The sequence below is a fragment of the Melospiza melodia genome, chromosome 16 (assembly GCF_035770615.1).
Source record: "Melospiza melodia melodia isolate bMelMel2 chromosome 16, bMelMel2.pri, whole genome shotgun sequence".
NCBI lineage: Eukaryota > Metazoa > Chordata > Aves > Passeriformes > Passerellidae > Melospiza > Melospiza melodia.
In genome coordinates this window covers 5,908,674-5,923,535 of record NC_086209.1, presented here as the reverse complement: position 1 = coordinate 5,923,535, position 14,862 = coordinate 5,908,674, and the positions used below count along the sequence as shown (strand labels likewise).

Here is a 14,862-nt window from a genome sequence, read left to right as displayed (position 1 = left end):
GCTTAAATAGTATTTAAAAAATTATTTCACTGGGGTCCTACTGAGATCAACCTACAAGTTCCTCCTGAGGCTCATTTTTCCCCAAATTGAACTTTTCCTCCTCCTCCTCCCCTCACAAACCCTGGAGGCAACAAGCTTTGGTCCAGCACCCAGCACTGCCCCAGCAGCCTCCTCATTCCTCAAAGCATTTCCACAAATCTTCCATGAAATTATGATTTTTGCCAAAAAATCTATGTAGTACTGTTTGTCTGTGGAGAAATGTTTGGGCTATCACAGGCAGTGCTGGTTCTCTGGCAAAAGAGGAGGATAATTACAATGCCTCTTGAAATCAGTGATATTTCCTTGCTGCTAAAAGGGTGGCATGCTTTACACCTTTAAACTACCTTAAGTAATCATTTTCTAGGCAGAACAGAAAATCCATTTCTATTAGTTTCCAAAGACCTTGAAAGTATGGATGTAGGAAGACCAGTTCCATAAATTCACCTTTTTAGAGTCACTGGCTAACACAGAATTTATGCAAGTGCAGGTCTGTCACATAATTCAGTATTTATATTCTCCCTTTCAAGCTCCAGGGAGCTGGAGTAAAATGCTAAAAATAAAATACACATGTTATAATACACACAAGATTTAGAGATGGAACTATTCTGACAGTTCAAAATAAAAGATCTTTGTGCATAAGGTCTCCATAGCTAGGCCTGTACTTAAATCACATATTGATTTAACTCACTGTAGACAAGCTATATAAGCTTTAGAATGATGTATGCTGGATCAATGTGTTTTAGAAATTAATCTCTGCCAGATGTACTCATTTAGGCAAGTGAAGAAGTCAGATAAATATCCCTACATTTTACTTTATAGGACAGTAAACCAATTACTAATCAAATTTGTAAGTAAACAGCATTATTTGTTTCCAAGAAATATCAATATTAAAATACCTTTCTAAGAAAATCCGAAAACAAGACTTCAAAAATTTAAAGTTTTATCTACGAAATTCACAGATTATAAAATTGATACAAGAGTATACAAACATGATGATCAGAGATACAGAGGAGAACAAAATGCTCCTTTGAAATAGCCAGGGATGGAGACTCCTAGCACAAAGGGATCTGGAGTCTCAGCCAGATGAAAGATGTGTTTGATATTTTACTTCTTTGAAGTGCTAACAGTGGTTCCACACCTGAGTGCAGGAGTGATGCCCCACTCCATTGCAAGCACACTGACCCTGACATGGGGAGAAATAAATGTTTACAGCTCTACAGGCAGGCTTTAGAACAGAGCATTCTCCCAGATTAGAGACAGGGAAACTGAGGCACGGAGCGGCACAATGACCCCCTGAAAGGCACAAGGCAAGCTGAGCTACAAATGCCAGGAGTGAAGGCTTTATCTGAATGCCAAATCTACTCATGCAAACCTCCTTTCTGATCCATGATTTTACTCAAATCCCGTTGATCCCAGCAGTGACAGCTCAAGGACAGATCCTGACCCGGCTTAGAGCTGGGTAGCTCATGAACAATAAATTAAAATTTCATTACTTTTACAATAAATAAAAGTTAATTACTTTTCTGTGAGCTTTTGTGTCCTAGCTCGGTTTTGGGACAGCCCAACCCAAGGTGAAAAGCTGCCTCTCTGTCTCAGACTCTCGCGTGGCCCCAGCAGTAAGAACTCCTCAGTGTGACATTATTCACAGGTCACTCCTGACACTGAACACCAGAGAATGAACCTCAGCACAGAGCCACGACCAAGGACACACTGACACCCCCCAGGCCACCAGCACAGGGACAATCAGGCTGCTGCAGCCTCGGGGGACTCCCTGCAAAAGCAGAAATTCAAACAAGGAGGGAAGGCACTTACCGTACAGCACTGCAATGAGCGACACGGGCATGACCAGGATACCCACCAGCATGTCTGCCACTGCCAGAGACATCAGGAAGAAGTTTGTGGCATTCTGCAACTTCTTCTCCAAGGACACAGCCATAATTACCAATATGTTCCCCCCAATGGTCAGCAGGATGACAACCAAGATCAGGAGGGCCGGCCAATTCTTCTCCCTGACAGACATCCGAGAGACTTCGCCCTTCTCAGAGGTGTTGAGAGGATCGGATGTAGGCAAACTCTGGTTCAGAGTCAAATTGCTGCTCAAGGACCAAGCCATCAGACCACCATGCAAACTGAAATCCAGTGTAACAGACACTGTTGTTAAGCTGAGCAATATTCCAGTGCTACTTAAAGTGCTCATTGTCTGGGGCTGGTTGCTCTGTCTCTTAACCGTGCCTCAGAGACGATCCCTTTTCCAAACTCCAGGTCCAAGGCAGATCACAAAACCTGAGCCAGAAAATCATTTGATCTTCCATAGTGAAGCAGAGCTTACAGAAGTTAGCGTGGAGCTCCTCTGCTTTCCTTGGGTGTGGTAGAGGATGACCATTGACCACCAGCCTCAAGGGAAAGGAGACTTTGCAATCTCCAGCTGGTTTCCAAGTTCACCATTCTGAAAAGTAAAGGAAAAGGATAATCTTCACTGAAACCACAGTAAACACAACACTTTCTTTATTCTCCATGCAACTGACATCCTTATTCTTCCCCTTCCTGCTGGCTAGGACATTCTCCAGACTGCCAGCAATTTATCTGAAGGGTACAGACTATGCCTACAATCATGGGGGAGAGAGGCAGGGAATCACATCAGTGTGCTCTGGCTGGTTAAAAGCTGATTATCACTAATTAAATGTTTTGTGAAACCTGCAAAAGCAAGTCTGAAGAGCAAAATATGTTTCAATTGATATCCACTTCACAGATACTCTGCTGCTGTGTAAAATAGCAATTGCACAAAATTCCAGCCAATCCAGATAGCGCAGCCAAGCACGGGGTAATGCATCACCTTAAATGGAAGGGTTTGGATATATTTTACATATTCTGAGGTGTTGTAAAAACCCTCAGATATTAATGATCAAGTCTCCTATAATAACAAATACTGTTATATAGTATACTGTATATAACAGTATACTGTTATATAGTTCAGTTTCTGTTGGGAAATGAATGGTGGATAAGATGCAATTTTACTAGGCAATGTTATATTTTATTATATATATATAAATTATCAATGTTATAGATATATAACATATCTATATGTTATATAGCAGTATATGTTAAATACTGCTATATAACATATACTGTTATATAGTTCAGTTTCTGTTGGGAAATGAATGGTGGATAAGATGCAATTTTATTATTAGGCAACATTGTATGATCCTTCTGAAGCAAACAGACAACAAAGAGTTAACAGAAAAGAAAGGACAAACTTTTATGAAAGCTGAGCAGTTATTTCTGCTTTTCATCTATTTTTGTGCCACTGTTTCCTGCTGATCATGAGCTCACAGCCAGGCCAGCCAGCCTAACCCCAGCATTCTGCAGCTCAGGACCACTGTCCCAGCAGCCCCATCCCACACCCAGTGGGGTCAGATTTCCTCACAGCATCTCACTCAATTTGTCCTGCCTCAAAAAGGAGCTGACAGTGAGGGCAAGGCTGATCACCACCCCTGTAACACAGGCCAGAGAACATCATGCTGCTGCTTCTGAGCTCCTTCAGCCTCATGCATTGGGCTAATTGGGTAAATTAAGTGTACTCCTGACTTGAGGCACGTGCTGCAGCCACTGAAGCTGAGGGCATGCGTTCCCAGTCTGGTGAAATGAACACGGTAATCCTGCCTGCCAGTCCTGTCCAGCTGAAGAGAAGCAGCAGCTTTGCTTTGCTCTGCTCTGGGGGAAGCTCCTGACACCACGAGCAGCACAGGGCTGGCAGCACAGGAGGAAAGCACCTGGCCAAGCAGGGGCATGGAAGTGGACCAGGACGAGAATAAAATCAGCAGCAGGCAGCTTCATCTGAGCACATCTGTGACCGTGTTCACAGGGGTCCGAGGATGAGGGAAGAGACGAGGATCTGACTCCATGTTTCAGAAGGCTTGATTTGCTATTTTATTATATATATTACATTAAAACTATACTAAAAGAATAGAGAAAAGGTTTCATCAGAAGGCTTGCTAAGAATAGAAAAGAATGATAACAAAAGCTTCTGTTTCAGACAGAGTCCAAGCCAGCTGACTGTGCTTGGCCATTAATTAGAAACAACCACATGAGACCAATCACAGATGCACCTGTTGCAATCCACAGCAGCAGATAATCAATGTTTACATTTTGTTCCTGAGGCCTCACAGCTTCTCAGGAGGAAAAATCCTAAGGAAAGGATTTTTCATAAAAGATGTCTGTGACACACATCCTCAACTTTTTGTGCAGCCCACAGGAAAAGAGCTGTTCTATCACTGTTAAATAAATAACAAAATAAAAGCCAAATTTTAGCTGTTGAATGCACTGTGGCATACATCTGACACAGCAATCCAGGTATCAAAAGCTAGATGTGATTAATGAAATTACTTTAGATTTCATTTATATAGGAAGTGCTCAGAATCCTATAATAAAATGTTTAACATTCATGAAGGTTTCAGAACTTTTTTAATGGGCTTTGTGCACAAAAATATTTCTTAAATGAGCAGTTCATACAATGAACCCAGATTTGCTTCTGTATTGTAGTTAATTACTCCCAGAGGGTCTCTAAACCTCATATTTAGGAAGGAGTTTTGCACAGCACAGAAAATAATTTTGCAGCTGCACATGCAGATGAATGAATAAGTGGTCACTGGACCATTTATTCTTTCCAACTTAGCTGGTCTCAAAAACAAACAAAAAAAAAGTCTCTAGAAAGTTTCTAAATAACTTCAGATTTTTTTTTTCCAAAACACAGCTTTTAATTCAAAGCTGTGAGGACAATTTTTCCAAATCACCTTTCCACATTAAGGAGACACTGGGCAGCCAAAGGATCACGGACAGGACATGACTTAACTCTAGATCATGAAAACAAACCAACAACCCCCAAGCAAAACCACACCACAAAGAACAACTCCAAGATAAGGCTTCTGAATTAGAAGTGCCTATTTTTGTCACTGTTCATGTCTGCATACTGAAATGGTGAGTAGAGTAATTCTCTCTTGCATTTTACATATTCAGTTTGAAAAATCATGTGGGAATTTGATTACAGGAATGCTCAAGCCTGGGCTCCACCTTCAGAATTAACTGTTCTACTGATTTGCTAATACTCTTGTTATTACTTTACACAGATCCTGGCTTGAAGTCATGAGTTTTCCTTCTCACTGCATCCCTCAGCCTCCTCAAGGTAAAACTTTGTGACTAATTCCTTCAGCTACAGCTTCTAAGCACACCACTGTACCAGAAAAATAATTCACAATTTATTCATGGATTCTGCATTTATTTAAGAACCATCTCCATAATTTTAAATTGAAACATGGGCCTATCACAGATTTTTTTTTCCAATAGCTAACATCAAACTACACATACTGAATTTTGTGGTCAATCGTCAATTCCAGTTCAATCTACTACTGACACTCCTTAGAATTATAATTTAAACATTCAGCAAAGCCAAATTCTTTTCCATGTGACTCTTGCTTTTTGATAAAGTAAAACAATTATTTCTTTTGGCACATTCTTTCCTTTCACTCTTTAAGTCCAGTTCAAAATAAACTGAAGGTAAAATATACTGAAGGAAAAATAAAATTACTGAAATAAACTGAAGGAAAAACACTTTTGTCTATCAAGAAATGATTAATTATTTAAATAATAAATAATAACTAATATGAATTATTTAAAGCAGAGGTTGATAAGCTGGAGATTTTGGATATTCCAGAGGGTTAAGTTGGAGTGAAACAGAAGCTGCAATGGTTAATGAGCCAGTACTGGTGGGGCACTGTGTGGGCTCACATGCCTTTGGGATTATTTACCACCATTACACTTGCTAAAAGGAAAAGAACCAAACCTTTCTTGGAATAAACACAATTATTTTTCCCTTTGAATTAAATGCATTCATCTTTAGCTGTTTACCCTTCAAAGCTCAGAGCGCTTGTTCCTGGGGAGAGGCAGCTGCCTGCTGAGGCTGGAGCTGATCCTCAGGATCCTGCCTTTCCTTGACCCTCTGCAGAGATCCTGAGCCCTCCTGAGACACTGAGGGAACCTCTGCATGTTACCAACCTTCACCTGAAATTGGGTGAGAAATCCAGGATTGTCAGCTTATCCCAAAAAAACAACCTGAGTTTCAGGCAGGCTGAGGTAATACATTAATTCATGGTGAGTCTTGCTGTAAAAAATACCCCCAGAAGCACTTAATGATCAAAAGCGATGGCTTTCACTAATTCCCACCCCAAAAAAAACCCCAAAACATCCAATGGCATCACAAGTACAAAGGCCATATGCAAGAGAGATTTTCTCCTCCCAAAATATTGGCAGTGTCCAGTTCTCCAAGTCACATTCACATCTCCCCAATTACCAGATGAAAGCAAACAAGCTGATAAAGAACAAACATTTGTAAATAAAAAGTTTTTTCCTTCAGCCTTGACTTTGATGGTAGACCTACATCAGGGAAGAAAATAAATCTGAAGTCAACTAAACTGAACTGTAAGCACTGCAATTTTTGACAGGAAAACAGTTGCAGATAGTTCACAACTATCTGAGCCAGATAGTCAGATGACATAAATTTTTATAGCTCCATGAAGCCCTTTTCAGAATGGCAAATAATTTAAAATTATATAATAGAATACACAATTTATGTTCAGGAAGGCAGATTTAAGGCTTCATTCTTCACTCTAAACCCTGCATTTCTTGCTATTTGCATCTTTATTTTTTTTTTTAATCCATTGCCAATTTAATTTTCCCTTTTTTTGGAACAGAAGGTTGCTTTAAAATACAGATTTTCATGGCAAACTTGCAAAGGGCTACTTTCCTTTTAGTGATTCAATAAAGTCATATTTTTATATTAAGAGAATTCTATATTTTGGGCAGTTGGAACTCATCTTTCTCCTTTTTGTAGCAGCACTAGGAAACATCCCTATTTCTGTGCAGTTCTCAGTGTGTGAGAATGCTGCAAGTCCAGTGGAGATGACCAGGGTGATGTGGGAGGAAGCACAATAAATAGTGGGTTTGGTTCAGCCCACAGAAAAAGCTCTGAACAGGGATGGATTTGCTGCCTACATCTACCTGCTGGTACTTCCAGAGGAAACAGGAGAATTCCAAAAAGGAGAATTCCAAAAGCTGGGCAGCAAAACAAGAAGCAATTTTGCCAGTGACAGATGTAAGAAAATTGTGTATGAAGTAGGAAAAAAAAGAGATAAATCTCAGTGCAGGTGGTCAGACAGAGACTGTGGGATGTCCATCCTTGCAGAAGCTCAGAACACAGCTGGGATCTAACCCCAAACCCCATCTAACCTGGAAGTCAGCTCTTCCTTGAGCACCTTGAGGACTAGAGACCTTCAAAAAGTCCCTTTCAGGCTGAATTATCCTATAATTGGATCAGAAATGTGTTTCTAAGTAAAGCTGTCCAGCATGGGGATGTTTTTGAGCTCCTACCCTTGGATGCACCCCCTATGCTTGTCAGATCAGACCAGCACATCCTCTCCCCTTTCCCCAAGGCCAGAAATAAAAATGTGTTGCCAGGTGGGCAAACAGAGCTGTGGAACGAAGGGAAAACCAAGCCACAAAGGGAAGGGGAAAACCAATGCAGTGTGCCTGGTTTGGGATCCAGGGCCCCAGAGCTGCCCCAGGGCCAGCTCCTCACATTCCCCACCTGTGTCTGAGGGTCACACAGCTCAGCATCCTCTGAAATGTGGCAGTTTTGGAAAGCCCAAATTCATTCTAGGCACATGGCAGTGTCAGGAAATCTCCTTTCTGTTGGAAGCAATGCCTCCAGTGCCAGCACAAGGGCAGCATTTTCACAGTCCCTGCAGGGGGAAGGAAAAGTCAAACCCCACTGATTATTCTGTAGATACCCACTGCAAATTAACTGAAGTTGTAACCCAGAGAAGTGGTTATGCCTAATTTGACTATTTTCCTGAGCTACTCTTGAACTTGGGAATATATTATTAGCTCTTTGTTTAGAGATTTTCTTTCCAAGGAAGAATTTGATACGTCCTTTTCTGTTTTGCAAGAAATTCTGGAATTTTTCCCAATAGGAATTGGAGATAAATCAGCATAAAAGCCACTTAATAAAACCTTAGGGAAACCTCCCCAAATACAGCTTTCTACCAATCTTTTTTAATTCTGACTCAGAGAATAACTATTTAATTACTTGCAAATTAAAAAAAAAAAAAAGAGTATTTAGTTTTTTCACAGCAAGGGGAAAATTGATTTTCTCAGATATGAGATCAAGCACTGATATTTTGTAGGGTCATAATAATGAATCACTACCATTCTGTCCAAAAGCAAATAGCATCAATTTCCCTCTCTGTATCTTCCCTCATACTGAGTCAGAAAGGCATTAATTTCTTTTCCAGACATTTCAAGGCAATACAAACACACAGAGAGATCTTAATCCACCTTCTGGCTGTAAGACCAGCATCCTTTTTTATTTTCCCTTTGTGGCAGAGCACCTGGGAACCTCACAAGAAGATGTAGATACTCTGCCACTCCCTGCAATGATAAACTTTCTCTCTTGGCTCAGGCATGCAGAAACACCACAACAGAATAAATCTGAATCTCATCACACACTGCTCTAACTTCTTGGAATGATTATACCCTAGTTGTTCATATTTTCTATGGGTAGATATAATTCCAACCTGCCTCTCTGGTTTTTTGTTTCTTTTTTTTCTTTTTTTTTAAATCCACATGTCCCCAGTGGCTGAAATCCGAAGCACATATTAACTCTCTGCAGTTAGTGCATTTATCATGGCAGTCCTGACCCTGCTTTCCTGTTGCTTCAATAAATCACTTCATTCATGAATCTGGATCATGCAAAGTCCTATTGAATGCAATCAAACCCCACATTCCTGCACTATTTGCACAGCTGTGCTCCTGGAAGTTCTTACTGAGCTTGACCAGCCCCATAGTCTGAATTGGCTATAACCTGAATTTGAGCCCTGCCTTGAATTCCTGAGACCCAGCTGGAACACAAGGGACATTTATCTTCTGCCAAACTTTCATACCCTTAATGCAACAGCATTGTGGGTATTTGCTCCATGGAGCTGTGAGAGCCCCCAGGATTCCCAAGGCAGCTCCTGTGGTTGTAAGGACCTGGCTCCTGCCTCCACTGCAGTGACTTTCCCTCTGTCCCCTTTAATTCAGCTGCACAATGTGGCAAACATCACGTGTGACATTGCTGGGAAAATCCTGTGTGACAGCTTTTTTACACTCAGCTTTTCAGGCTTCTTGTAGCAAACTACTTACTCTTTCTAAACTTTTTTCTTACTCTTTCTAAACTTTCTCTCTCTCTAGAAAACCAATTTTTCTTCTCTCAAATGTTTTGCATGGCAGCTCTGTTTACATCATTAAAGTCTGGAAGTGAGCACTTATCCAAAATGAAACATAATAAACCAAAGCAACAAAAACACTTGCTTAGGTTTGTTTAGCTAACTTTTTTTTTTGCACGTTTTAAAGCCAGGCTTACTTAAAAACCAGAAGACTCCACAATTTTCAGCAGTTGCTGATGTACAGTGCTCTATCCCATGTGTGCTTGAATAACTTCATAGCTCTAAGTGCAACCACAACATAACACATGTAAATACGTACATGCCTCTAAATAAAAAATACTCATCAAGTGATTTACACTCAGTTCATGTTTTAGGGGAAATATCACACCCAGTATCACTGGGATTCTGTAATGACTGTGCATGGTTTGCAGCAGCGCCAGAGAGCAGCAGCAGCGTGGCCAGGAGCAGGTGAGCACAGAGCAGCTCTGAGTCACAGCCTGGCACACACTGAGCACACCCACCCTGCCTGGGGACTGCTGCTGACTCACTCTTTACTTACCAAGTCACATTTCTTAATCAAGCAAGAAATCCCCTGATGCTTCTCGCTGAGCTTTCTCTTCATTCCAGCTCTCCGTGCCCTCTGAAATCACAGCTCAGGACCCCTCGTTTTCCAGTGAAGACACAATTTTCTGATGCTGTGACATGGTGCTCACCCTGCACCTCATCCCACATGAAATGCAGGGGAGAATCTCCCCTCTGAGCCCTGGTACATCTCCAGCACAGGGCTGCTCATGTGGGGGTCCCACAGCTGAAACAGCTTCTCCCCCAAATCTGTTTTCCCAGTGTGTAGTCATGATATTTTATGAAAAATCTAAATCTCTTCTTTAGGATTTTTTTCTCTTGAGAAGTTGAGAGGCCTCAGGCACAAAATGTAAACAATAATTATCTGCTGCTGTGGAATGCAACAGGTGCATCTGGGATTGGTCTCATGTGGTTGTTTCTAATTAATGGCCAGTCACAGTCAGCTGGCTCGGACTCTGTCCGAGCCATAAACCTTTGTTATTCATTCTGTCTTTTTCTATTCTTAGCCAGCCTTCTGATGAAATCCTTTCTTCTATTCTTTTAGTATAGTTTTAATATAATATATATCATAAAATAAATCAACCTTCTGAAACATGGAGTCAGAACTTTGTCTCTTCCCTCATCCTCAGACCCCTGTGAACACCATCACAGCAGTGAGCACCTCACCCTGCAGAACTCTCCAATTCAAGGCTCAGGAGTGATTTTTTCACAGAGGTCTCCTCTATTAAAAAATGGTGGTGCACTCTTAACATAGGTTACAGAGTGCCTCTCCTGTTGTCATTACTGTCCAAATGTCTTTAAAAAGAATAAATTACAGCATCAAATAAGCCCAGGAAGAGGAAAACAAAGCTCAAAGCATAATAAAAAGTGTGCCTAATGAACTGACAAATGGCTCAGGGCTTTTACTGTAATAGCTTAATTAAATATGTGTTTTCACATACCTGTGCAGTGTCAGAGAAAGGATTATTGAAACATTCATAAGTTAATTGACTTATCTTTATCTCATGCATAGCAACAGTTGATACAATAATTACATAGAAAATGCAGCTACTCATAGGGGGTTTTCCCTTTTAATTTCCTTTTCTCTTTTTTTTCTCTTGGGAAACTGACCCATAAAAACCCAAAATGGAGTGGCTGACAGGATAAATTCAAAAAGCCAACACTTTTCTGCTCTAAGTATACTATATACACAACTGAATATCCTGATAAATATGTAGTAAGGGAAACTAATAAAATAGATAGAAAATAAAACTCTTAAAAACTGGTCTTAAAAAAAAAAACAGGAAAAGGACAATGAAGATAAGACTGTAACCATTACAGCAACTGGTCTTCATTTCAAGATAGAATATTATCCACACACTTATAAATTCTTAGTTTGACCTTAACCAGGCAAAAATTCAGAACAGATTTAAAAGGAAAATTTGAGACACAAAAATGTGTGGAAAGTGCTGTGAAAAGCAACATGAGTTTCCCAGATGTACATTGTAAGTCTTGGCTTGGTGTCTTGGGATTTTGCTCATCTGTTCTGTAACACTCCATTCTTTGGGAAAATAAAATAAAAAGAAAATAATAATAAAAAAGGCAGTGTCTGTAGCTCACACTTCATTAAACCATTTGATATGGTGTCACCAGGGAAGTTATTATGAAAACTCCAGAGAACAAGATGAACAGAGCAATTGTGAAGCTGCCACGGTATTGGCTGCAAAGGAGATGGAAATGGATTAGACTGGAAAAACAACCCTGGTCTGGAAGGAAGGTGTCTGTTGAGGTTGGTAAGGTTTGATCCTGGTAGTAAATTGGGATTGGTTTTTTTGTTTGTTTGTTTTTAATGTTGCCTAACTAAAACATTTACTTAGAGAACTAAATACATTGATAAAACCAAACCAAGATTCAGCACTCACATCAGTAAAGGCTGGAATGTAACACAGGAAAATCAAAAGGACTTAGGGCTGAACAAATCAAATAATAGTGAAATATGATAACACAATGAATGTGATAACACAATGAATAACTAAAAGAATTTGGCTGTAAACTATGAGTTTATCAGTCAGAAGCAAAGATAATTAGTTCAGCATCTGAGCCATATGCAGGCACAAGTGGGACATGAAAGAGAAATACAATCCAAGCTTATAGATATAGCAAGCAAGGGATTTCTGTATGCTCCATCACTCCAAAAGCAAACAAATACCTGCCTCCACCCTGTCACACATTGACTGTTTGATGCCATAAGAGGCCACTTTAATCCAGATGCCTTATTCCAGATAAATTCTGCATTGTGATGCTGCTCACAGACCAAGCTGGGGGACACCTCTGAGCTCTTACACTATAGTAAATCACAAGTATTTTCAATTAAATGACAATGCCCAGGGGGCCAGACAGAGCTCAGCATAGTCACTCTTGATTTGCACTAGAAAACAGGCCAATTGTGTTGAAACATCCTCAATGTGATTAGAAGCAGACTCTTTATTTAGGGAAATAATTAAATTTTCAAAGCATTTGACAATTTTAATAGACATCATCTATGAATAAGTCAGGGTGTGTAATATGCCTGGAGCAGGAAGGAAAAGGCTCATTAGCTTTGAGAGAATAGACAGATGGGCAATGCTGGGGCAGGGCTGTGACAGCTCCCACATTATGTAAGCACAGGAGAGAGGAGCCTGTGTGCAGGAGGCATTTCCATGGGAGCAAATTGCACTGACACAAACTGGCATCTCTGACATCAATACATGACTCAGGGAAAATGAAGTGAAGGAGACAAAACATAATTGAAAATACTTCATTTTCCAGCACGACATGAAAGGCAATGGAGGGCTGTAAAAACTGGTGTAATTTGGATTAACCTGATTCTCCGTGCGAGCAAACACATGGAAGGATTTTGAACAATTCAGATTCTGTCCCAGCCAAGGTGTGCTGAAGCTGCAGCAGAGGGAGCAGTCCTGAGGTGCTGAAAAGCAGCAGGCAGGTGCTTGGCTGCATTTAACAAGATGGTTAGGAGCACTGAGAAGAACACTGAAATAGGAGAGAAGCTGCAGACAAATTCAGTGTCGTCATGATATTTTCTGAAAAATCCCTTTGCCAGGACTTTTCTCCTGAGAAGCTGAGAAGCCTCAGAGGAAAAGAAAAACAATAGAAAAACAATAATTATCTGCTGATGTGGAATGCAACAGGTGCATCTTTGGTTGGTCCATGTTGATGTTTCTAATTAATGGCCAATCACAGTCAGCTGGCCCAGACTCTCTGAGAGTCACGAGCTTTTGTTATCATTCCTTCCTATTCCTTTCAAGCCTTCTGATGAAATCCTTTCTTGTATTCTTTAGTGCCGTTTTAATCATTTTCTTTTAATATAATATAATATCATAAAATAATAAATCAGCCTTCTGACACATGGAGTCAAGATTCTCATCTCTTCCCTTGTCCTGGGACCCCTGTGAACACCACCACAATTCAGCAACAAAACAACAGAGAAAATATGGAGGTTTAAGGCTAACAAAGAAATGTAAAAGACAACCTCTAGTCTCAGTGACAGTCTAAGAAGGAAAACTTGCATTTAGAAATTCAAACAGGGTCCAAAGCGGCCACTTCCTTTTTAAAAGGAGTATTCTTCCTACATTTCCCTAAAATGTGGGTGAAATCTCTGAGATGCATTCCCAGACAGGCTGTGGGTGCTGCTGTGTGGGGTCACAGACCAAGGGAGCTGTCCCCATGTGAGCAATGTGCCAGGGACCAGGCTCTCCTTCAAAGGGAGGGCACCAAATGCACTTTTATTCAACCCCGGAGAGGAAAGACAATGAAACTATCATAGCAATTTATACATGAATCAGGTAGTGTCTGCGTTTTAATGGCTGAAACAAAGACAGCTGAACTCTAATGGTGTCGATTTTCTCTTGTAAGTGATTACTAAATTGCTTCCACTTTGTCAGCAACGTAATATCTCTGTGAACAGCTCAGAGTTAAGGAAGTGACAAACCACCAGTTGTCAAGTGGAGAAAAACACACATCCACATCCACTGAAAGTAGGTTTGAAAGAGAAACACTTCTGTTCCTCTGGAAACAGCAAGGCTTTCACACAAGGGAAATACTCCATCAGAAACAACAGGGCAGCTCCATCATTCCTGCCTTCTGACCTCCAGCAAATTCACTATCACCACAAACCAAAATAATTTGGGTGCTGGCACCATTGATTGTAAGTGAATGAGAGTTTTGCTGTGCCCAGTGAGCGCAGCAAAAGAGTGTTTGGAGGCAACATCTGAAGTCTTTGAGCAAGGAGTGTGTCCCTTTCTTGCCAGAGTTCAAACACTGGAACAGTTTGAGACAGAAATTGCTTTAGTTCAGAAGCACACCTACAGCACACAGCAAGCAGTTCACAGAGAGACACCAAATGAGGCTGGGGAGCCAGGGAATCAGCAGCAGAGAAACCTCTCTGGGCACTGAGCCCTTCAATGGTCATTTTTGGGGTGAGGCTCACACCACCCCAGCCAGGCTGTGCTGGGACTGAGCCCTGCCAGGGCTGAGCTGCACCCAGGGGGGTTTGAAATTCCTGATGCACACACTTTCTGACAAACAGATACAACTGCTCTGCAGGCTGGGTTAACTAATTACACTGACTGCTGATCTAAAAAAGCCAGGAAGCAAAAGCCCACAGCCCTGATTCCTGTATTGCTACCAATTTTTGCCCATTTCCTGCACATTACAGACGAAGGAAGGTCTTGTCCCCTGTATGAGCCAGCTTGGAACAGTTCCAGAAATAGAGCCTGGGTATATTTATGCAATAATACAAACACCTCTTGAGTTCTGTGTCAGTAAATTGTATCCTACATTTTCATTTTCCAAAACCACTACAAACAAATGATCATGGAAATATCTAAAGTAACAATATTTTAAGCAGTTTTACACCAGGCAGTGTAACCTTTACAAACACACTTTGATAAATAGTAGTAGTCTAAAATGGAAACAATTATGTTACGCCCATTAATTAGCAGGGGCAATA

General features: G+C 40.8%; 1 protein-coding gene across 5 annotated transcripts in view; it reads right to left on the bottom strand.

Annotated features, from left to right (window-relative positions):
* Positions 1 to 14,862, bottom strand: part of HTR2C (5-hydroxytryptamine receptor 2C) — a 222,670-nt gene that overhangs the window by 40,743 nt on the left and 167,065 nt on the right. For all 5 annotated transcript variants that reach the window (XM_063170468.1, XM_063170466.1, XM_063170470.1 and 2 more), the window contains one exon: positions 1,852 to 2,485. In XM_063170468.1, coding sequence (XP_063026538.1) covers positions 1,852 to 2,236 — 385 coding nt within the window. In that variant the 5' untranslated portion in view covers positions 2,237 to 2,485. The remainder of the gene's footprint in view (positions 1 to 1,851; positions 2,486 to 14,862) is intronic.